General features: G+C 40.6%; 1 protein-coding gene across 2 annotated transcripts in view; it reads right to left on the bottom strand.

Annotated features, from left to right (window-relative positions):
* jakmip2 (janus kinase and microtubule interacting protein 2) overlaps nt 1-20,540 on the bottom strand; it is a 39,261-nt gene extending 18,721 nt beyond the window's left edge. For both annotated transcript variants that reach the window (XM_063011206.1, XM_063011207.1), the window contains exons 1-5: nt 20,485-20,540; nt 4,215-4,456; nt 2,153-2,650; nt 1,129-1,338; nt 48-146 (exon numbers count right to left, since the gene is read on the bottom strand). In XM_063011206.1, the coding sequence (XP_062867276.1) occupies nt 48-146; nt 1,129-1,338; nt 2,153-2,650; nt 4,215-4,343 (936 nt within the window). In that variant the 5' untranslated portion in view covers nt 4,344-4,456; nt 20,485-20,540. The remainder of the gene's footprint in view (nt 1-47; nt 147-1,128; nt 1,339-2,152; nt 2,651-4,214; nt 4,457-20,484) is intronic.
* Nucleotides 20,541-26,196: the final 5,656 nt, after the last annotated feature.

Genomic DNA, 26,196 nt, shown 5'->3' on the forward strand with positions numbered 1-26,196 from the left:
ATATGACAGAAATACAGATTAAAGATTAAAGATTTTCACACACATACCAGCTCATTTCTTTCATCCACCAGCAGTGTGTTCCGGTCCTCTAGTTTACGGATAGTGGAATTTAATTCAGCAACGCGTCTCTGGTTCCTCCTCATATCCTATAGAAACACAAAACCATTAATTTATTCAGTCTGTTAAAGGTAAAACTTTAGATTTATGATGATTATTGTAATTATAATTTAAAATCTGTACTTTCTTCTTAACCATTTACATAAAATTCATAACACTATACAGCACTTACAAGTAATGTATATAGATTTACAGAAGCCCTTTAGGTCAACTGACATAAACCTTCGTTGATAAAAAAAATTACAAAGCCAATCAAATTTTTAATATGTTGAATTGACATAAGAAACTGATTCAAGTGAAAGATTTTTGTCGACAGGGTTGTCACACTTTTTTGGGCTCACATTTTCAAGAGAGTCACTACAGATCCCCAGGTGAACAAACATCAATGATTTGATTCAGCAATTATGTTACCTTGACATCAAAACATCAACTAACAGTTTAATGAATGTGCAGTAGCATATAAAGAGATATAATTGTCAACTGTATTTGATTAACTGGTTTATTTAGATGGCAGATGGAAAATTATATAGGGCAGATGGAATGCCTTTATTTGTCATATATACATATACATGTGTACAGTACAATGAGGTTTTTTTCCTCAGATCCCGGATTACTTGGAACTGGACTCAGAGCACAGGGTCAGCCATAGAACGGCTGCAGAGCAGTTTTGGGATTCAAATCCACAACCTAACCCACAGCTCTACCCACTAGAATATCACTGTCTACCATTATAATCAAGGGCAATTACTTTGTTACACAGAGCCAAGTAGGGCTAAACAGTATTTTTAAATAAATAAAATCTCATAAAAAGCATTTTATGTTTACTTGGGTGATCTTTTATAATATTAGACAAAATAGTCTGATAATCTAAAAGATATAAGTGAAAAATATGTAAAAATAGAAAGACATTAGGAAGGGGGTAAATACTTTTTCCCAGCATGGTATAGTATCACAAACAGCTTTTACAATTCATATATATTTATAAGGAGTTTCCAGATGTTAGTTCCTTACCGGGCTCCCACAGTTTTCTGCTCCGTCACCAGCCCGCCCAGGAATCTCTCTTTTCGGGCTGCCAAGGTTACATTCGGCCTCCTTAACAAGAAAAATCTGCTCATCCAGTGCATCCTTCTGAAGCTGCAACTTCTGCAGGAACCCTGTCGCGGTCTCCAGCTCTTTCTCCAGTGAGAAAACAGTCCTATCTTTTGCTTTGATTTCATCCACCTGGAAAGTTAAACACAGTACATGTGTAACTGAAGTAAGTGTTTCAGTGCTAAAAGAGCCTACTGCTGCCATGCTGTGATGTACTGAGAATAAAGTTCTGTGTATTTTAGTGTAAGCTACAATGAAAACGATTCTTCAGTCTGATATGATGATAAGTCAAATACAGAAACATCCTAAAAAACTAATAGGCACTGAGCTAACTTAAACTGGGGAAATAGCTCTCTTGTCAACAACTTGCTGACCCAAATCATAGAGCCAAAACAACACCAGATTGGCTTTAGTGCAGGTCTCGGTCCTTGAGCAGCCCCAGAAGAGCCCAGACTTAAAACCCATCCCTGATCGGTGGAAAGACAGATAGAAACTGATATGATCTACATGAAGAATGGGATAAACTGCCCACATCCAGGTGTGCAAAACTTGTAGAAATCTTCTAAATTTACCAGAAATGTCAAAGTTTACCCTTACACTCTGAAACTGGTAATGTTTTACACCTGGTCTGAAACTGTTAATAACTGATATTTAATTATTTTATTAGCATTGTTAACGTCATGTTTTAAACACTTTGGTTACATTCATGACAGGACAGGTAATTACTCATTACACAAGATACATCAATTCAAGTCTTTAATGTCAAACATGGACAATTTTGTATCTCCAATTCACTTCACTTGCATGTGTTTGAATGTGGGAGGAAACCAGAACACCCGGAGGAAACCCACACATACACGGAGAACATGCAAACTCTACACAGAAAGGACTACCCACTGAGCCACCTTAATAACTGTTGCTATTTATCAAATGAAAAGTTACTTACCAGTCGCCGAATATCCCGCTCACAGTCCCACTTGATCTTGGAGATCTGCTCCTGGTGCGCATGGTGCTCTGAGCGCAGGTCGACCGCCTTGGTCTTATCGGCCTGTATAGCAGCATTAAGTGCCTCATCTGTGTTTCGCTTGACTGTCTTTAGCTCAGCAATCTCGCTTAGCAACTTGGCACGCTCCTGTTCAAAGAAGCGCCGCGCCTCCTCGCGTGCTTCAAGCGCCAGTGTGGTGCGCACCTTCTCACCAGTGCCATCGCGCAGTGCGGCCATTGCCGTCCGCAGCCGTTGGATTTCTCCATCCTTAATCTTGGCTGTGCGCGCCAGCTCCTGTTCATGCTGCCGTGTCAGAGACTCACGCAGCGCCGCCAATTCCTTCAGCTTCTCCTCATGCCAGCGAGCCCGCTGCTCGGTAAGCGCTGCCGTATGTCGGTGCTGCTCCTGCTCACGGATGCGCTTGGCTTCTTGCGTCTTGTCGCGCTCTAGCTTGTTCACCTGTAGGAGAGAGGGGTTAGGATCATGTTTGTTTGCTGTTTTGGGGCGTTTATACCAGGTCTGTCGAATTAACCAAATTCTAATTATTTTCCATTTGCTACGTTTTGGTTTTAAAAGGGTTAAACATAATCCAGCATTACAAAAAATTAGACAGGTTTTTATCTCCCAATGTAGTCATTTCTAATTATAGATTATAAATCCGCTGCCACTAGTTGGATCACCACGTGCTCACTCGCGTGCAAGTGCTTAGAAATATTGTAACAAGCCCAGAGCTCACATACAGCAGGAGCAAAAACAGATCCAGTCCAATATAAAAAATAAGCACATAAAACCTGCAACATATATTTGGCATCAAACAACCAATGAGGTGTATCATACTAGTTAGCAATAAGGGAATTCAATCAACCATAAGCCTATTTTATAGATATCAAGGTGTTGGTGAGTAATTCAGATTGTGTATACATACCTCAAAATTATTTTAGAGTAAAAAATTAACTAATAGCATATTCTGCACCCCAATAGTTCTCTTACGTTGCATCCTACTATCTCTATTCAATTCTTCTATTCAATTCCTTTTGAATTGTTGTGTGAGCCATGGTCTAACATGCTATCCCACCATCGCTGGGATCCCAAGCTCTTAAGTTCAAATCCCAGCTGTGTAATCAGCCAGCTGAGCACCTACACAGTTGGCTGTGTGTCTGCGGGGGGAGGGTTAATGGTGGAAGCAAGGTTCCTCATCGGTGCTGCATTACCACATCTGCAGGCCAGATCGCATGAGACACTGCCCTCTGTAAGACCCTGCCCCCAGCAGATAAAAAGAAGCAATTGGCAGCACTCTCCGTGACAACCACGGCCATCCCTGATCGAGCCACAGTGACAGGACAGACATGGGGTGTGTTCGAAACCCTAGGGAGCTCTCTACATAGACAGCATTTTACGTCATCCTACGCGAGCTCCCGAGAAGGAGGCTGTTTGAAATCCTAGATGCCTTAATATGCTCACTAGTAAGCCATCTTAAAATTTGAACGGTAATTTGACGCAAGAACAAGTGAGCATCCGATGCTGCCCTAGCGGTGAAGGCAATCCCAGCATTTAGTGCGGGACAAATTTTCTCACAGAAAAATAAAAAACATGGCAGACGGTGCGGAGAAACGAACGAGTTATTTTCAAACGTAAATAAATTATTATTGATTTTTTATTTGTATAAACTTGCACAAGTGTCATTTATTTGCAAATTCGGGTTTGTCCGCAAATTTAACCGTTTTTTGTACACAGAGGGAGATGTTAGTTGACATGCTGGCGTGTTGTGCCACCTCATCCCATTGGTTTGAATGGCATGAGGCTAACTGATGGAATCGCTGTCTAAGTAGCACGTTCTAATAACCTGCCTTATAAGTTAATGACTTATTAGACTCCTCTCTACTTATGCAGCTGCCTATGTAGGCAGTAAGAAAGCAAGGCAGCTCACTAGGTTTTCGAACACACCCATAGGCTCCAATTTGACACAGTTGGATTTGGATGAAAAAGGGAAAAAATGAATAAACAGAAGATAAAAAAGACCCACCTTACATTTTTCTTGGTGCAATTCTATTTGAATGTCAGTAAGTTTAGACCTGAGATCTTCATTAGCAGCCTGTAGGGCAGAGATAAGGGCTTCAGGCTTTTCACCCTTGGGACGGCTTTTTTTCGCCATTGGATCAAATGCTACAACAAGTCCTCAAACGCTTTCAATTCTCCATTGCTTCAAAACACTGTACTGAGCTTTCCAATGCCGTCTCTTCCTCATTATTCTGGCAGACAGGATACCTGTAAAAGAGAAACAAGAAGAGAAATAATCATTTAAAAGTCAGGCATAAAAACGAAGCCAAACAAATGATCTTGCTCTCCTAGCACCGTTGTAGCTACTTCACATATCATTTAGGAATAAAAAATGCTTCATGATAATAAAAAGTCACACATGGTAGTAAAATTATTATTTAATATTTAGCATTATTCCAAATGTGTCATTTTAATAATTTCCAAAACACGCTTGTAAGCAGAGAAATAAAGATTTAAAGTTTTCATATGCTGCTTACTGTGAGAATACGTTTTTTGCTACAACCAGCTTTACAAAAATAGGTTAAACATAGTTCAATTATAATTAAACAATAATTAAAATGTGGTTAATCGCTTTATATCAGATGACAAAAAGCTTTCATTTACACTGTGTTATTAGAAGCCCAACTCTCCAGTAATCATTCATAATTAGATAAATAATGCTTTCAATTACTTTACATCAACCGTTTCATCCTGGTCTGGGTAGAGGCACATCTGCTTCCTTCGAAAAACACTGGACACAAGGCACGAACAACGCAGACAGGGCGCCAATCCATTGCAGGGCTTCAGCCATACGAACCTGGATCTCTAGCTTAATAGACCATTGCACCACTCAAGCGCTCCATTGATTATTAATTGTTTATTTCATTTTCATGTTTTACCACAGCTTTATCCTGGTCAGGAAGATGGTGGGAATCACTGGGCACAATGTAGTTACACACCCAGGACTGGATGACAATCCGTCATAGAGCCTTAACCATCACCCCTCTGACATAGTCAATCATGCCTGTAGGTAGACTTCCCAGATCCCAGCAGTAATGGGCTAGTATAATTTACATTACCCTGGTGCCTTTGATTATAAATACTTTGTTTCATTTGATCAGGGTTGTGGCTAGTACAGAGTCTACCTACAAACACTGGGTACAATGCTGGACTACCATGCTAAGTGCTGTTAAATAGTCATTCATACTGTACATTTGTATGTGTGTTCATAGAAAGTATAGACATAAAATAGACAAAAGTGTTAACTTTTATGAATCAGGCAACTAATATGAAACATCAGAATGTCTAAACATTCCCAGATTCACTGATCCACACACAGCAATAATTCATTAGTTCAAAACAACCAGAGGTATAATGATGCTGCCTAAAAGAAAATGTGAGTGAATTTTGCCTCATGTACAGTGGGGAGGATGTTTTCTTTTTAGAATACACGGTATGAGTGACTCCATGCAGGAAGCCAAAACTAGGTCATGATTTAATCTGTTAGCAGGATAATTCAAAACATACGCGCAAATCCACAATAAACAGAGTATCCAGCTTTCTTCATGTGCTGCAATAGTAAGAGCCACGCTGCTGATAACAGTTCCAGGGGTTCAAATTCTGGACTGGGCTTACAAATACATAAGGCAAACTGTGTTAAGTCAGCCTGGTCAGTTGATGGGAAGGGGCATACATTAGTGCACCGATTTTGTTGGTCCCAGGCCTGGATGAACTGGAAGGTTGTGTCAGGAAGGGCAAGCGGTGTCAAAACTGTGGCAAATCAATGCAGACAAATGAGCAACTGTAGTGACCCCTAATGGGGGCAGCTGAAAGAAATCATTAATCTCCGCTCTCAATTTACAGCTGCTGGAAATCTTTACAATCCACAACATTAACCGTTATTGGTTACTTGCAAATTGGCTAATTCCTAAGCATCTCTAAAGCTAACATATTATAAGAATAGGTTTGACATTACTAACCATAAACAGTTTTTTTTTTTTTTTTTTTTTTTTACTAATCTTTACTAGAGAAGCCTATCATTTTTTGAGTCAATATTTAAAATTTAGAATGCCTATATTTGTCAACATAATTGCATGGCACCCCTGGAGCAGACAGGGTTAAGGGCCTTGCTCAAGGGCCCAACGTAGAGCTTTTTCATCCAAAAAACTCTGGTTCTTGAACCGGATATGTACCTGTTCGCTGTCACCAGACCCTCAGCACAAATAGCCGCTATGCTCAGCGCTCAGCTTGAGCGGTGCAGTGAAACATCACTAAAGTTCCACGTTAAGAACATCCATTTGTGTGAAATAACCATCAAACCCACTCTAAAAGCTCCACATGTATCTGTGTTTAGTTGTATTTACTTCAATTGTTTTTGCATTGTTTGTATTTACTGTGGTTGTTATGCAGCTCGGGGTTCTAAGAAACTTAACATTAAAAAAGCGTAATATGGTTGAATGTACTAAAAGTACAACATAGGAACACTAAACCTCTCTCTATTATTACTGGTTATAAGTGCTCTGTACTGCCCAAATTCATTGCTCGTTGTTTTAGTACAACAAGCCACGTTACGCTTTATTTTTCACGTTAAGCGTTTTTCATATTTTCTGGGTCACTTTTACCGCGTCATATCACACAGTTCATCTCTTTTAAGGCGCTTTAAAAACATCAGCGGCAAACTGGATCAAAATTCTATCAGGTGAACTTTAAAAGATGTAAGTGCAGCGCCCAGCTCCATACAAGATAACAGCACAACGGTTTTACAGCTTCTCATGTGAAAGACCGCTACACGCCCACAGATGACATCACGGTTCACTCTGAAAAACCAAGTATTCTTTGGTGCCAGATTAGAATGCAAGTTCCCTGTCTGGAACCTCCTTTTTCGGTGGAAACACACGGAACCGGTTCAAAATCAAGTTCGCGAACCGGAACCATTCCGCGTCAGTGGAAAAGGGGTAACAGTGGCTGCATGGCAGACCCTGGATTCAAACCCACAATAATCTGATTGATAGCCCAAAGCTCTACCCACTAGGCTACCACTGTCCCTAAAATTAACCGATGAACTGCTTTGGCCAAAAATCAAACCCAGGCCTACAGCATCGCAGGCGTGAATTCTAACACTAAACCACCCATGCTGTTTCTGATGACAGTGAGTCACACATGAAACGGGCGAATGTAGGTCACACAAACACTAGAAAAAAATTATGATCTGAAAATGCCAGATTACCAACTATTCTAGTGTGAACACATGACGCCCATTCAGTGTGTATGACAGGATTGCCTGGAGCAGTAAACAGAAGGTCTTCATGTTGCCTTGGAAACACATGGTTGCAATAAGCAGCTCCTTTTGTACATGCTGAAAACTAGAGGCGCATATTTTCCTAATTCAAAATATTAAACACAGCACTAAGTTTTATATCAACAAGTCACATGTTTTATTAGAACAATAAAACATAGTAAACGTGGCAGTATGTAGAACAGTAATGTGAACATACACCGATCAGCCATAACATTAAAACCACCTCCTTGTTTCTACACTCACTGTCAATTTGATCAGCTTTACTTACCATATAGAAGCACTTTGTAGTTCTACAATTACTGACTGCAGTCCATCTGTTTCTCTGCATGCTTTGTTAGCCAACCGTCATTCTGTTCCACCACAGAGCAGGTATTATTAGGGTGTTGGATCATTCTCAGCACTTCAGTAACACTGACATGGTGGTGGTGTGTTAGTGTGTGTTGTGCTGGTATGAGTGGATAAGACACAGCAGCGCTGATGGAATTTTCAAACACCTCACTGTCACTGCTGGACTGGTCTAGAAGATGACCAACTCAAACAGCAGCAATAGATGAGTGATCGTCTCTGACTTTACATCTACAAGGTGGACCAAACAAGTAGGAGTGTCTAATAGAGTGGACAGTGAGTGGACATGGTATTTAAAAACTCCAGCAGCGCTGCTGTGTCTGATCCACTCATACCAGCACAACACACACTAACACACCACCACCATGTCAGTTTCACTGCAGTGCTGAGATCATCCACCACCCAAATAACACCTGCTCTGTGGTGGTCCTGACCATTGACAAACATTGTTAAAGCAGGCTAAAAAAAAATATGTAGAGAAATAGATGGACTACAGTCAGTAATTGTAGAGCTACAAAGAGCTTCTATATGGTAAATGAAGCTGTTAACATGAACAGAGAGTGTAGAAACAAGGAGGTGTTTTTAATGTTATGGCTGATCAGTGTATAAACACTGAGCAGAACCAGTTGTAGATTTAAAAAGTATTGGTAGACAACATTTTATTACAAGCGCTAAACATTAATTCATTTTCATGTTTTACCACAACTGTATCCTAATCAGGGTCACAGTGGGTCCTTTCCCGTAATCACTGAACATGATGCAGGAACACACCCCAGACACAACCCCAATTTGTCGCAAGGCCTCGGCCACCCACTTTCAGACATGGGCATTCATGTCTATATGTAGACATCCGACAGGCTAATAGCACTGCTGGGGATTCGAATCCTGGATCCCAGCAGTAGTGAGCTAGAGTAATTTATCACTGTGCCACCTGAGCACTAAACATGCTAATCATAACTAATAGACGTGCAGTCGATGTATTAAAGCTTTTCCTGACAACATTAGTGTCTCCATTATAGGATAATAAGTAAGGTTTTACCTCTATACTGGGGCATAATGCAAAACATCCACATACGTTTTGTAAATGTAGCCTCTCACACCTACACCTGACCATATGAGCATGTTGGACATTCCATTTAAACTTTTAAGAAGGCTTCTCATAAGACTTTGAAATATATCTGTGAGAATATGTGCCCATTCAGTGAAAAGAGCATTTGTGTGGCTGGGCACTGATGTTGGTCAAGAAAGCTCAACTGATGTTCCAGTTAATTCCAAAGCTGTTCAGTGGGGCTGAGGTCAGAGCTCTGTGCAGGACACCGGAGTTTCTTTAAACCAAGCTTTTCTTCAGGTCACCCAGTGAGCAAAGCAATCAAAAAATTGAGAATATTCAGCTAACACACCAGCACTGGGATTCTAAACTCCCCAAGTTCGAATCTCAGCTCTGCTACAGATCGACTGGATGCCCCCTAGCAGACACAATTGGCAGTGCCTGCAGCTGACAAAACTGGCCACTAGTCTGCTGTGTGGGAAAAGACAGGACTAAAAAGGGGGGCGGGGTCTTCGACGCTGTGTAAGGAGCTTGGTTAGTGGCTCAAGGTGCCTGTGCGGAGGTAGAGGAATGCGGGGGTCGGTGCGTGACTCTCCATGCGCGAAACTAACCTCATGTGGGAATCCACTGAAGTGTGGGCGAATAAGAAGGGGTCGGTGGAGCGTGTATCAGGCAAATATACCCCCCTGGGATGCAATCGGGATCTCCAGAAGTGGAAGAAAAATTGTGTAGAAAATGAATAAACAAAATAACTCAAAAAGATTGAGACACAGGCGCTACCTTAAAGCTCTTCCTGACATCATCATGTTTTACCTTTACCTTGAACAAGACGTAAATGATCCACATAGTTTTTGCAGAAAAATTTAATAAATAACTCACTCACTCACTAAGCTCATTGCACACACATACACATCTAAGGGCCCATGTGGACACGGGGAGAACAAGCAAACTCCACACAAAAAGGACCCAACTACTCCACCTGGGAATCAAACCCAGGATCTTCTTGCCGTGAGGCGCCAGTGCTACCCACCAAGACACTGTGACACTCTAAATATATAACTTCCCACACAGATCCCTGTTTGCAGTTTCCAAGCTCAGACTCCATACTGACATTACACAATGTCTGATTATGATTTTACTGCTTAACAGTTCAGTCGTTCATGATTTAAGATCGTTCTCTACAAAACATAACACCAACGTTGCATTGCAAAAAATATTTATTAACCTCCAACTCACTATAGAACAAACAATCCCTGCTGGCCACATAGCCCAATCCACTCAGATACATTTATTTTTCCTACTTTCCTACGCCACACATCAGCGCATAAACTTTGATCGCCCGCTACTTGTTGACGTGCATTTTTGGACGTGGTATCATTAAACCCCTCGTCACATTTCACGTGTGTTTTTGTGACAAAACGTAGTTTGGGAGACCAGAGAAGCTCGTCTGCGATTCCAGTTGGTGATAGATGGTGTAGTGTGAAACCCCCTATCGCCGATCAGTCGTGTAGTGTGAAAGCCACACCGAGCCACAGCGACCCGACAACTGGGAAAGTCGTGTAGTGTGAACCTGGCATTAGGTACAGTGCTGTGAAAAGCATTTGTCCTGATCTGATTACTTATATTTTTGCAAACCGATCACATTTAAATGATCCAGATCTTCCACCTAATAAAAGATAAAGACCTTCTCTTACAGAATTTTTTGATGGAGAGCAGGATTTATGGTTTCATCAATTTTGACAAATCGTCCGGGTCCTGCAGAAGCAAAGCAGCCTTAATCATGCCATCATGGGTGTGGCTTATGAATTAAACACAATTACATTTTCACATAGGGCCAGGTAGGGCTGAACAGCATTTTTTTAAATAAATGATAGTTATAGTGGACCCTTGAATTTAACTGGTTCTGAAGGGCTGTTCTTAAGTCAAAATGTTCGTTAGTGAGAAATAACTAACTATCGTTAGTTTCCCATAAGAAATAATGTAAACAGAATTAATCCTTGCCAGACCTCCCAAACCACCCATTACCTAACCTTTCTAATGTCTTAAATGGTCTTTTTTGTTATAAATACAAGTATATTTTTCCTTAAATCTTAAATTATAGAATAGACATTACTGTAATAAACAATAATAAACAATACACAGAAGTACTGTACATAAAAAACACACATCACATTTCAGTACAGTACGTGTGCTTTATCATACACCATAATACATTTCCTTCTTTTTTATAAAATGTATCTACCACAAACAACAATAACTCTCATATTTCTCTATTATTCTTTCTTTATTTCAGTAGTGTTGTATTTTGTAGGTGTAATTGAACAAAAGAAAGAATACTTCACTCAGCCGAGTTCCATTTTCTCTCTCACTCACTGTCCCCTCTGTCTGATACACAGTGACTTTTTCTGCACATTCTTTGGGGCCATTTTAATATAGAATTTTACAAAAAAAAAGAAAACACCGTCCACTGTCCGAATGTTCACTCACTGTATATATATACAGTATATATACAGGGGTTGGACAAAATAACTGAAACACCTGGTTTTAGACCACAATAATTTATTAGTATGGTGTAGGGCCTCCTTTTGCGGCCAATACAGCGTCAATTCGTCTTGGAAATGACATATACAAGTCCTGCACAGTGGTCAGAGGGATTTTAAGCCATTCTTCTTGCAGGATAGTGGCCAGGTCACTACGTGATGCTGGTGGAGGAAAACGTTTCCTGACTCGCTTCTCCAAAACACCCCAAAGTGGCTCAATAATATTTAGATCTGGTGACTGTGCAGGCCATGGGAGATGTTCAACTTCACTTTCATGTTCATCAAACCAATCTTTCACCAGTCTTGCTGTGTGTATTGGTGCATTGTCATCCTGATACACGGCACCGCCATTGGATGCACATGGTCCTCCAGAATGGTTCGGTAGTCCTTGGCAGTGATGCGCCCATCTAGCACAAGTATTGGGCCAAGGGAATGCCATGATATGGCAGCCCAAACCATCACTGATCCACCCCCATGCTTCACTCTGGGCATGCAACAGTCTGAGTGGTACGCTTCTTTGGGGCTTCTCCACACCGTAACTCTCCCGGATGTGGGGAAAACAGTAAAGGTGGACTCATCAGAGAACAATACATGTTTCACATTGTCCACAGCCCAAGATTTGCGCTCCTTGCACCATTGAAACCGACGTTTGGCATTGGCACGAGTGACCAAAGGTTTGGCTATAGCAGCCCGGCCGTGTATATTGACCCTGTGGAGCTCCCGACGGACAGTTCTGGTGGAAACAGGAGAGTTGAGGTGCACATTTAATTCTGCCGTGATTTGGGCAGCCGTGGTTTTATGTTTTTTGGATACAATCCGGGTTAGCACCCGAACATCCCTTTCAGACAGCTTCCTCTTGCGTCCACAGTTAATCCTGTTGGATGTGGTTTGTCCTTCTTGGTGGTATGCTGACATTACCCTGGATACCGTGGCTCTTGATACATCACAAAGACTTGCTGTCTTGGTCACAGATGCGCCAGCAAGACGTGCACCAACAATTTGTCCTCTTTTGAACTCTGGTATGTCACCCATAATGTTGTGTGCATTGCAATATTTTGAGCAAAACTGTGCTCTTACCCTGCTAATTGAACCTTCACACTCTGCTCTTACTGGTGCAATGTGCAATTAATGAAGATTGGCCACCAGACTGGTCCAATTTAGCCATGAAACCTCCCACACTAAAATGACAGGTGTTTCAGTTATTTTGTCCAACCCCTGTATATATATATATATATATATATATATATATATAGAGAGAGAGAGAGAGAGAGAGAGAGAGAGAGAGAGAGAGAGAGAGAGAGAGAGAGAGAGAGAGAGAGAGAGAGAGAGAGAGAGAGAGAGAGAGAGAGAGAGAGAGAGACGGTCGGAGTCAACTTGTTCGTGACGTCACGTGTTTCGCGAATTTCGGTTCATAATCCGAAATTTTTCGTACGTTAAGTTGAAGAAGATAGTTCGTAACCCAAAATGTTCGTATGGTAAACGGTTCGTAGGTCAAGGGTCTAATGTATTTACAAAAAGCATTTTGTGTTTACTTGGGTTATCTTTGTACAATATTAAAAGTGTGACATGCAAAGATAAAAGAAATTGCTTGGCCTATTAGACTCGTGTACAGATCTGTATCTTCACTTTCAGTTCAAGTCAAGTGTCTGCTGTTAAAAACAAAATTAACCTTTTTTTTTAATTGACAACAATAAGCAAACATTTACTTTTTGTCAGTTATCAGCTAAATGGTTAAATAGTAACATTAACATCCTAAAATATGGGGACATATCACTATATTAAATGGTTTTTTTATCTACACAAGTTATGTGACTTGTGACAGGGTTTTTAAAGTGGCCCTGCAATAAATTTTAGATTTGTGAAGCTCAGCATAAAGTTTAATTGATAGTACATAAAGAAGTGCTGATTTAATTTTGTTTGTGTGTATAGCTATACATTTAATTAAACAGACTTTAAAGAGTCTATTCTTGCCAGTTGAATTCACCTTGCAACCACTGTTCCTCTCTGCTGATGCCATACATTTTTGACATTTACTATTGGCCAGAAAGTGCCAGTATGCTGCATCATGCACCAGCAAAAAACATGGCTTTAAAAGAAGGCTGGTTACCAACAGAGGAGCTGACAAATCTGTGAGGATGAAACAATGATGAATAGAAACACTTCCACCTGGAGCAAATTAATGCTCAACAAGGTGCAGGTAACTGACACACCAGTCATCTGTGCCTCCATGCCCCCTCTCCAGGACATAATTGGCAAGGCAGAAGGACATTGTTCTGAAACCAAGCCATGGGACCAATCTCGATGCAAGGTGGGCTTATAACAACATAGATTTTTATATGCTGAATGTCAGCAAGAAAATGATATGTAGAACTGTATTTAAGCCTGATTGAAACAAACAAAAAAATCCAATGCATTACGCTAGCATTTGTTTAGCATTTTTTACACTAACATGTACACAAGTGCACAGCTCTTAATAGCGGTTGAAATATGAGCACAGTGATAAAGCCATAGGACCATACTCCAACATCAGTGAGGCTTTTTGTTACTATCATACCAACATTAGTACATTTAAATACAATTAAAATGAGTAAATTAACAGGCATCATACAGATTCTGTATCTCCAGGCCTTTACAGCTGTGCAATTGCATGTTTCATAGACTACAATCTAGGGTTGGGCGGTATGACGATATTACCGTATACCGCGGTATTCAAAAATGGTGACGGTATTCAAAATTGGTGACAGTATTTTTTAAATGTGAAGCGCCGAATTTCTGCTTCAGGTTTACCTTGAAAACGGAGACTTTAGGACATGCGCGCATCCACAGTAAGGGAGGGGTGGGAGGGGTAGGCGGTTGGAGCTCGCTGATTGGCTGTGGGGTGATAACACAGAGAGACGAGTGAAGAGCCACACTGGCTAGCGTTAGCTGTGAGCTAACAAGCAGAAACTGAAAAACGGCTCGTCTTTTAATTTTTCAAAATCAACATTTTTTATCAGTTCAACCGGAAATGAACACAAGCGCGTGCATGCGCGGACATGTACTTATTTACTAAATATATCTTCAGTGTAAATCGAGCACAAGTGTTGAGAAAAAGGAGCAAACAGTAATAATAACGTTACGCCCAATCCGCTGTTCTGACTCTTGTCTGCCATCGATTTTACTGCCTATGTAAGAACTATTTTTTCCTAAATAAAAGCGCTATATTAAGAAAAAAGAACGTCTCACCTGTCGTGTAATGTGAATTATAAAATATATTGTCTGGCCCTTTAAGAAAGTGAAGCGCACTATAGGGCGTAGGGAGCGAGTGTGTAGGGAATAGATCGGATTTGTACCGTTTCTGTGCTCGAGTTTTGCACTGAGCTTGTGTGACATGTAAAGTAGCGTTCTCGTTAACCACTCAAATGTTTGGACTTTGAATTATTTTAACATTACTTTACATCACCGTCATCGCAACATGAACATTTACATTCATATTTTTTGTTACGGTATAGAACTTAATTCTGGATTACAGGCATAACTAATCGTACACGTTCATACACTTTTAAGAAATATCTGTAACTATAAACTAAGCAGTTAACTTTTGAAATATATTGAAGTGTGTAGCTGCTATTATTCTGTTTTGTGTGGGCAGAGAGAGATTACAATGCCAAAATGTTATGTGTTAATGTTTGTGTTAAAGTGTAATTGATACACATGCATTTATACTTATGCGTATTTATTATAGATCAGACAAGATAAGCAATGTTTGACGTTCAGATTGTTAAATCTTTTTATAATAAAACATTGAAATATTGTAATTACACTCAAGTGTGTACACTGTACAGTTTGTCCGCGACACAACCCCCCCCGCGGTAATACCGTATACCGCGGTATTTCCTGAAGACGGTATGACGGTATGAAAATCGGCAATATCGCCCAACCCTACTACAATCACTTCAGCTCTGCTGCACTCTAAGTTGTGCGCTATTGATTTTTCCTCAATGATCCGACTCTCCAATGAAGCATGATGCATTTGTTCATTCATTTTCGCTAGTTTCGATAGTGGTCAGGATCCACTTGGGGCTTACGCCATGTGGAAACACAGAGCTAGGCAGGAATCCACCTTGGAAAGCATGTCCTTTTATTACAGGGCAACATAAACCCTGTCGCCCAGTCACTCACTCACTCAATCCTTGGGGCAATATAGAGCAGTCAGGTGACCTTTATTAATGTAATTTGCTGGGAGGTTAAAGGAAAACATAGAAAACCATAAAGAGAACATGCAAAACTTCTTACTGACAGTGCATCAAACTGAGCACCAGCAGTGCAATCATCCAGCCCACATCATGTATTTTTTTTCCTCTTTTTTCCCTCCAATTTTCTCCCCTAATCTAGTGGTATCAAATTACCCTGGTTGCGTTACACTTCACCTCCACCGATACAACCCTCCACTGCTGACTGAGGAGCTTCACAATTGACACACGCCCCCTTCGACACGTGAGCAGTACCGACTGCCTCTTTTCACCTACACAAGGTGAGTTTATATGCGGATCAGCCTTGCGCACGGAGAGCCACACCCTGATCGGCATTATTCCCCAACTCTGCACAGGCACCATCAATCAGCCAGCAGAGGTCGTAATTGCACCAGTTAAGAGGAACCCTGGTCCAGAGCTGAGATTCGATATAATTTATTCCAAACATCATGTATTTTTCGAATAATAATTTTATATTATATTTCTTTTCATGATTTTCTCCTGTTCAGGGTCGTGGCGATTCTTGTTTCACTAGGAAACATGGGCTGCAAGCCAAGAGTACACTGGACAGGGTACCAATCCATCGCAGGGTTTCAGCCACACACACCCAACAACCCTCATCCCTGCCATCCCTCCACCACAAGACATAGCCAATCATATACGTGTAGATGCCCGGCTGGCCGATAACACTGCTGAGATTCTAACTGTAATAGACCGTTGTGCCACATGACAGCTAAATTTATGTGTATTTACGTGTAACAATTATTTACCATGCAGGTTTGCCACTGTTGTTTTAACAAGCCAGATGTTTCCCCTAGTTGAAAAAAAAAGCACATATCTTTCTTTGGCTGCAAATTTTGGTTCCTTTTATTTAAAGTTTGATTGAGTGATTGTAAAGGTAATATTCAAAATATTGGTGTTTTACAAATACTGGGGACTGCATACACATGGAAGCTCCTCAGTTAATATAAGCAAGTCTGATGTGTTTACAACAACAACAAAAATAAATTGATACAACACGTGTATTTTAAAAATAGTTAATAAATATTTATTAAAAAACATTTAAGTAAACAAATTACCTGTCATTATAGTGCTCAGCTTTTTTATTTCTGAATAAAGAACGTGCATTACTTGCAGTTTTCCATGGAATAAATGGTTCTGTATGTAAAAGTTCAAAGAATTATCCTTTTTATGTTTGTCTTGGGTATATAGTCAAGCCGGAAAGTCTGCACACCCCTTTCACCTTCTCCACGTTTCATTATGACAGACTCATTCTATAATAGATTCTATTATAATATTCTATTATTCTATTCTATAATATAATAAGAGTTATTTTTTTGCCTGAAACATCTACACACAATCACCAATAATTACAAAGTGAAAACAGGGTTTAGAAAATATGCAATTTCATTTTACTGACTAAATCGTTTGTTTAGGGGTTACATGTCTGTACACACCCTTAGCCTAATACTCGGTTGATGCACCTTCGGCAGCAATTACAGCTTCAAGGCATCTTGGGAAAGAAGCTACGAGCTTGGCACACTTGTTTCTGGACATTTTTGCCCATTCCTCTTGGCATATCCTTGCAAGCTCCGTCAGGTTGGATGGGGAGCGTCGGTACACAGCCATCTTCAGCTCCTTCCACAGATGTTCAATTGGATTCAGGTCTGGGCTCTGGCTGCTCCACTCAAGGACATTCACAGACTTTCTCTGAAGCCACTCCTTTGTTCTCTTGTCTGTGCTTCAGGTCGTCATGTTGGAAGGTAAACCTTCACCCCAGTCTGAGGTCCAGAGCGCTCTGGAGCAGGTTTTCTTCAAGTATACCTAGCTGCATTCATCTTTTCCTCTATCAGGACTAGTCGCACCGGTCCTGCTGCTGAAAAACATCCCCACATCATGATGCTGCCACCACCATGCTTCACTATAGAGATGGCATTAGCCAGGTGATAAGCGGTGCCTGGTTTCCTCCAGACTCCAAGCAAGATGTCATGTGCCTTTTACTAAGGAGTGGCTTCTGTCTGGCTACTCTACCATATAGGTGGGATTTGTGGAGTGCTGCCTGGAGTGTTAATCCTCTGATAGGTTCTCCCATCTCCACAAGGATACACTGGAGCTCTGTCAGAGTGACTCTCAGGTTCCTCCTCACCTCCCTGGCTAAGGCCCGTCTTCCCCGATCGCTCAGTTTGGCTGGGCGGCCAGGTCTAGGAAGATTTTTGGTGGTTCCAAACTTCTTTCAATTTCAAATGATGGTGGTCACTGTGCTCTTTGGGACGTGTAAAGCTGCAACAAATTTTCTGTACCCTTCTCCAGATCTGTGCCTTGACACAATCCTGTTTCTGAGGTCTGCAGATAATTCCTTTGACCCCATGGCTTGGAGTTTGCTCTGATATGCAATGTGGGACCTTATATAGGCACTAGGCGTGTAACGATACATCGTTTCACGATGCGTCGCGATGCAAAAATGTAGCGATGTGCATCGTGGACATCTGCGCGATTGTACGTGTGCACGTGCGTTCTGTAATTTATTAGTGATGGGTCGGTCGCGAACAATCCGGTTGTAAGAGTCGGCTCTTTAAAATGAACGGCAGGATCCGGAGCCGATTCGTTTTTTTTTCCGGGTTTTTTTTTTTTCGTTAAAGCCGCACGTGATTGGTCAAGATGCGTGGTGACGTTTGTGTGTTTACACTGAGCAGGAGGGGCGGGGTTACATACACGGACAGCGTGCACATGAACAGCAGGGAGTGAGAGAGAGAGAAAGAGAGAGAGCACTTGGTGAAGTTTTACATTGCGCTTTACGTAGCCAGACATTACACGCTGGAAAGGTGAGGAAAATGAGTGACAGGAAACAGTAAAGTTTCACGAGGACACGAGGAACCACTTTAACAGAGAAGTTCAGACCCACTGAGACCCACATCTTATACATGTCACTGTGTATTGTAGCAACATCTGTCCCCTCAGAGAGAATCTTTTCCAAAACAGGGCAGATCATAACAGAAAGGGGAAACAGGATCAACCCATCAAAGATGAGCTCCTTGGTTTTTCTGAATGCCAATCTTCACTAAATACTTACAAATACTGTCACCTGGATGCTTCTTTTTCTTTTGCACATTTTCATTTATATTTTGTTGAGTGATGCTTTGTTGATGTGTTCTTTCACTCTAGATGCAAATTTACAAGTAATATACACAATCAGACCTATTGGTCTAATTAAGATGGGTCTTTGTTTTTGTATTTTATAATTTATTGTTGTAGCACTCTGTTTCATGTTGAGTATATAAATAAAGCCATTTAAATAATAAACATTTAATACAATGTTTTTTTACATTAGTAATTCATTTTACATGTAATTTGTTAATACATTAGTTCAAGCAACAAAGAAAATTTGTTTAAAGACTCAGCTCAGCTCAATGAGCTTGTTTGATTACTTTGATTTTGAATTTAAGATGGCAATAAGTAACTTAAATTTGGTAAACCTGTTAGGTTACAGTAAAGTACTCTGTTCTTGGTAATTACCTTTAATTGCAAGGGACTGAAGTTTTTTTTTTTGTTTAAAAAATGTACAAGAAAATGTGCATTGTTTTGCACTTCAAAAAAAAAAAAATCGTGAGAAAATCGAATCGTGAGCTCAGTATCGTGAATCGAATCGTGAGCAGAGTGTATCGTTACACCCCTAATAGGCACGTTATGTCAATCATGTCCAATCAATTGAATTTACCACAGGTGCACGTCAATTAAATTGTAGAAACATCTCAAGCAGTATCAGTGAAAACAAAATGCACCTTAGCTCACTTTTGGCTGTCATATGAAGAGGGGACCTCAGTTTGTGTACATATGATATTTTACATTTTGATTTTTAATAAATTAGTACAAATATCTACAAACCTGCTTTTACTTTGTCATTGTGGACTATTTTGTGTGGAATTTTGTGACATAAAATGAACTCTATTATGAAGTCTATTATAGAATTAGAGTCTGTAATGTAATAAATCATGGAGAAGGTAAAAGGGGTGTGCAGACTTTCCGGCTTGACTGTAAGTACTTTCAATAATGATAAGCTTTCAATAAATATATAATAATAAAGTTAATGACATGGAATGATAAGAAAAAGTATCGAAAGATAAATAATTTCAAAAAGTGTCCAACTTTCAACATTCACCCTTTGCATTTATTGTTATTTAGGTTATGTTTGTGTTTTATATCACTTTTATTGATTATTTGTTTATTTACTTATTGATAGATAAATAACTGACTGTTATGCTGATGATAAATATGAGACTGCAAGTAAATAGCAATGGAAATTCGTCGATATTGAAGACTACTTTGCTAAACTTAAACTAAGGACAGAATTACACTAAAATGTATTTGTGTGTATACAATATTTTAAATAAAACAGCTTTCTGTGGGTGAGTGTATTTGCTTCGTCGATCAAGACGCAGAATTAATGGCTATGTGGAACCGCATAGGCCCACTAACATACAATGCTGCACATTAAAGCATGTTAAAACAATGTAGCACCACGTTATGACTATAAATGCATAATATTTAAGCACAACTCGGTATAATTTGTACGTTTAGTCTGATAATAAACGAGTTTCTATCATTTAATCTGTAATGTGGCCTTGTGAGAACGGATTAGCGGCCATCAGTGCTACACTCTCGGATGCTGAGCGTCCTCAGTGCACCGCCTACCTCTTTCTACTCATTCACTAAGGACAAAACCATCCAAATGCAATGAATTCCAACAACAACGAAATTCTGTAAAATCTGGCTTACAAACGTCCATATACACTTACCGAAAACAGTTCTCGTCAATTAACCCAGGCCCACAAACCTCATATCTGTATCCGTAGTCTTACATTTTTTTATCCCTGCGCTAGCGTTCAGCATCAGCAGCCGTACGACGCTGCGCGAGAATGACAGCACTGAGGCTTGATCCCAAATACAGAACATGTAGTGCACTATGCTTCCCAGGTCATTCGCTTCTTAGGAGTAATTGTACAGTGCACATATATAGTGAGTATCAAGCAATTTGAGACACAGCCTACTAGAGTGAGCGTAGCGTATTCGCTTAGTGACTGGGCTGTACTAGCCCTTCTTGTGGTTATGGAAAGCCATTGGGATCTTAACGCGTGGAGATCCTCGCCTCTTATATGGACGGTTTTAGCATCTGTCAGAAAACACATTAATGTACGTGGCTAGTGGGTTAGTGTGAGTTTATTTTCCCACATCACTGGCAAACTCGAGATATATCTATAGTCATTTACAAAGTGCAAATTATACAGTGATATTTGGAGGGGGTCAACAATATTTTTACCATATTAATGCCTGGAAGAATACAATTTTAGACACCCCTAAAGTGGACCGTAACATTTTTCATCTTGTCTGCCTGCCTTTACTACTATTACCGGCTGCATCTTTTTTAAGGTTAATGTAAGTTAATATAAGTAGCTTTAAAACACTTTATTTCTTTCTGATGTTCTGAATTACATTGGATCAACTGCATATTGATAAATGCAAACATCATCTAGTAGTTTAAATATAACTAGAACTATATAGATATAAGTATATACAGTGTATCACAAAAGTGAGTACACCCCTCACATTTCTGCAAATATTTCATTATATCTTTTCATGGGACAACACTATAGACATGAAACTTGGATATAACTTAGAGTAGTCAGTGTACAGCTTGTATAGCAGTGTAGATTTACTGTCTTCTGAAAATAACTCAACACACAGCCATTAATGTCTAAATAGCTGGCAACATAAGTGAGTACACCCCACAGTGAACATGTCCAAATTGTGCCCAAATGTGTCGTTGTCCCTCCCTGGTGTCATGTGTCAAGGTCCCAGGTGTAAATGGGGAGCAGGGCTGTTAAATTTGGTGTTTTGGGTACAATTCTCTCATATTGGCCACTGGATATTCAACATGGCACCTCATGGCAAAGAACTCTCTGAGGATGTGAGAAATAGAATTGTTGCTCTCCACAAAGATGGCCTGGGCTATAAGAAGATTGCTAACACCCTGAAACTGAGCTACAGCATGGTGGCCAAGGTCATACAGCAGTTTTCCAGGACAGGTTCCACTCGGAACAGGCTTCGCCAGGGTCGACCAAAGAAGTTGAGTCCACGTGTTCGGCGTCATATCCAGAGGTTGGCTTTAAAAAATAGACACATGAGTGCTGCCAGCATTGCTGCAGAGGTTGAAGACGTGGGAGGTCAGCCTGTCAGTGCTCAGACCATACGCCGCACACTGCATCAACTCGGTCTGCATGGTCGTCATCCCAGAAGGAAGCTGACGCACAAGAAAGCCCGCAAACAGTTTGCTGAAGACAAGCAGTCCAAGAACATGGATTACTGGAATGCCTTGGTCTGACGAGACCAAGATAAACTTGTTTGGCTCAGATTATGTCCAGCATGTGTGGCGGCGCCCTGGTGAGAAGTACCAAGACAACTGTATCTTGCCTACAGTCAAGCATGGTGGTGGTAGCATCATGGTCTTGGGCTGCATGAGTGTTGCTGGCACTGGGGAGCTGCAGTTCATTGAGGGAAACATGAATTCCAACATGTACTGTGACATTCTGAAACAGAGCATGATCCCCTCCCTCCAAGTTTTATTTCTATAGTGTTGTCCCATGAAAAGATATAATAAAATATTTGCAGAAATGTGAGGGGGGTACTCACTTTTGTGATACACTGTATATATATATAGTGTGTGTATATACAGTGTATCACAGAAGTGAGTACACCCCTCACATTTCTGCAAATATTTTATTATATCTTTTCATGGGACAACACTATAGAAATAAAACTTGGATATAACTTAGAGTAGTCAGTGTACAACTTGTATAGCAGTGTAGATTTACTGTCTTCTGAAAATAACTCAACACACAGCCATTAATGTCTAAATGGCTGGCAACATAAGTGAGTACACCCCACAGTGAACATGTCCAAATTGTGCCCAAAGTGTCAATATTTTGTGTGACCACCATTATTATCCAGCACTGCCTTAACCCTCCTGGGCATGGAATTCACCAGAGCTGCACAGGTTGCTACTGGAATCCTCTTCCACTCCTCCATGATGACATCACGGAGCTGGTGGATGTTAGACACCTTGAACTCCTCCACCTTCCACTTGAGGATGCGCCACAGGTGCTCAATTGGGTTTAGTCCATCACCTTTACCTTCAGCTTCCTCAGCAAGGCAGTTGTCATCTTGGAGGTTGTGTTTGGGGTCGTTATCCTGTTGGAAAACTGCCATGAGGCCCAGTTTTCGAAGGGAGGGGATCATGCTCTGTTTCAGAATGTCACAGTACATGTTGGAATTCATGTTTCCCTCAATGAACTGCAGCTCCCCAGTGCCAGCAACACTCATGCAGCCCAAGACCATGATGCTACCACCACCATGCTTGACTGTAGGCAAGATACAGTTGTCTTGGTACTTCTCACCAGGGCGCCGCCACACATGCTGGACACCATCTGAGCCAAACAAGTTTATCTTGGTCTCGTCAGACCACAGGGCATTCCAGTAATCCATGTTCTTGGACTGCTTGTCTTCAGCAAACTGTTTGCGGGCTTTCTTGTGCGTCAGCTTCCTTCTGGGATGACGACCATGCAGACCGAGTTGATGCAGTGTGCGGCGTATGGTCTGAGCACTGACAGGCTGACCTCCCACGTCTTCAACCTCTGCAGCAATGCTGGCAGCACTCATGTGTCTATTTTTTAAAGCCAACCTCTGGATATGACGCCGAACACGTGGACTCGACTTCTTTGGTCGACCCTGGCGAAGCCTGTTCCGAGTGGAACCTGTCCTGGAAAACTGCTGTATGACCTTGGCCACCATGCTGTAGCTCAGTTTCAGGGTGTTAGCAATCTTCTTATAGCCCAGGCCATCTTTGTGGAGAGCAACAATTCTATTTCTCACATCCTCAGAGAGTTCTTTGCCATGAGGTGCCATGTTGAATATCCAGTGGCCAATATGAGAGAATTGTACCCAAAACACCAAATTTAACAGCCCTGCTCCCCATTTACACCTGGGACCTTGACACATGACACCAGGGAGGGACAACGACACATTTGGGCACAATTTGGACATGTTCACTGTGGGGTGTACTCACTTATGTTGCCAGCCATTTAGACATTAATGGCTGTGTGTTGAGTTATTTTCAGAAGACAGTAAATCTACACTGCTATACAAGCTGTACACTGACTACTCTAAGTTATATCCAAGTTTCATGTCTATAGTGTTGTCCCATGAAAAGATATAATGAAATATTTGCAGAAATGTGAGGGGTGTACTCACTTTTGTGATACACTGTATATGTATATATACTGTATATAGTGTGTGTGTATATATATATATATATATATATATTAAAACCTCCTTGTTTCTACACTCACTAAAGCAATAAGCCACGAGAGGCCGTACGTTACTGTGATTTTAGCACGGGGATGACGTTTTTGGCACGACGCGAAGCAGAGTGCCTAAAACTTCTTTCCCCGTGCTAAAATCGTAACAGTAACGTACGGTCTCGAGTGGCTTATTGCTTTTATAAAACGGCGGTCAACATAAAATATAATAAATACAACAATGTTTAATTCATAAATGTATTTATTGTGTATAAACTTACAATAAAGCGTTCTTCCGCGACGCAAAATAGTTCGATTAACAGTGTTGCTAGGCAACATGAGGGCGAAAATAACATTAACTTTTCTATTCAGTGGCGTATTAATATGGAATGATGTGAGGTGGTCCTAGGTGTGAGTTTATCGGGGATTTTACAACGGCTTCGAACGCGGCTCAGCCAATCAGATTTTAGGACCGGAACTATCCGTTTTATAATGTCCATTTTATCATCTCCACTTACTATATAGAAGCACTTTGTAGTTCTACAATTACTGAATGTAGTCCATCTGTTTCTCTGCATGCTTTTTTAACCTGCTTTCACCCTGTTCTTCAATTTTCAGGACCACCACAAACAGCCCCGGTTCTGGACTGCTTTGCTTGGGGGGGCAGTAAAACCTAATGAGGGGGCATGTTGATAGTCATGTTTTTGAATCCAGAAATATATTCAAGGCTTGATTTGTGCATGAATGATGACAGCCAAGCTATTGATACTGGCTTAAAGTGATGTATGAGGTAAAGAAATAAAAATGCATGTTTTCGAACTTAAACTTAAAACCCAATGATTAAAAAATACATGTTGATTATGTAAATGGAGAAAAAAGATTATCTAATTGTATTTCATTTTAATACACCCCCTTAATTAAATTGCCATTACTAATAGAACAACTCTATTTCTTGAAAGGCTTTAATACAAATTTAAGTCAAAGCTGACAAATGTTCCTACACACAGACTGAGAATATTCAAACGTGGAAATAGGAATGAGTGAGAATATTTATATTATTGGGAAATTAAAATATAAAGAAAACAAAAGAATACTAATTCTGTAAAAAAAAAGTGTTTACCAGTATACCTGCCTCTCGCTCACACTAACAGAACATATACTGCCGAACTGAACTGTTTGGGGCAGTCTGCCGATTTTTATATGACTCAAAGAGCCAATCAGGAATAAGCAAGGAAATATCTTCACACTGTAAAACAAAATGCATTTTTGTGATTGGTTCAGAGATAATTTTAAAAATAGCCGTTGCTTGCATTGTGCTTGGGGGGGCAAAGACACAATTTGGGGGGCAATGCCCCCCTCAGCCCCCCCCTAGCGCCGGCCCTGACCACAAAGCAGGTATTATTATTATTGATATATTTTTGGTTGGTGGACTATTCTCAGTCCAGCAGTGACAGTGAGGTGTTTAAAAACGCCAGCAGTGCTGCTGTGTTTTATCCACTCATACCAGCACAACACACACTAACACACCACCACCATGTCAGTGTCACTGCAGTGCTGAGAATGATCCACCACCTAAATAATACCTGCTCTGTAGTGGATTGTAGAACTACAAAGTGCTTCTATATGGTAAGTGGAGCTGATAAAATGGACACTGAGTGTAGAAACAAGGAGGTGGTTTTAATGTTTTAATATTATGACTGATCAGTGTATATAGATTAGATAGATAGATAGATAGATAGATAGATAGATAGATAGATAGATAGATAGATAGATAGATAGATAGATAGATAGATAGATAGATAGATAGATAGACACACACACATATACAGTATATATACACATCACGACGCAGACTCAAGACGGGGTCATCAGAGAAATCAGTGGTATAGTAGATTGATTTGGTATAGTAGACAGACAGATAGACAAATAGGTAGGTAGATATTGCTTTTAGGTGTCTTGAGATGAGTCCAAGTCCACTGAGACACCAGTGTGGCAGAATCTGTTGATGCATGCTCAATAATCCAGGTACACAAATCCACAAAGTTGAATCAGTTCATCTGGACACAAGTTTGTTGTAGAGATACGTTTCGTCACTCAATACGAATGACTTCTTCAGTCTGAGCTGGTGTTGAATACCCCAACCTTATATGCAGTTGA

This window comes from Trichomycterus rosablanca, chromosome 16 (genome assembly GCF_030014385.1).
Source record: "Trichomycterus rosablanca isolate fTriRos1 chromosome 16, fTriRos1.hap1, whole genome shotgun sequence".
NCBI lineage: Eukaryota > Metazoa > Chordata > Actinopteri > Siluriformes > Trichomycteridae > Trichomycterus > Trichomycterus rosablanca.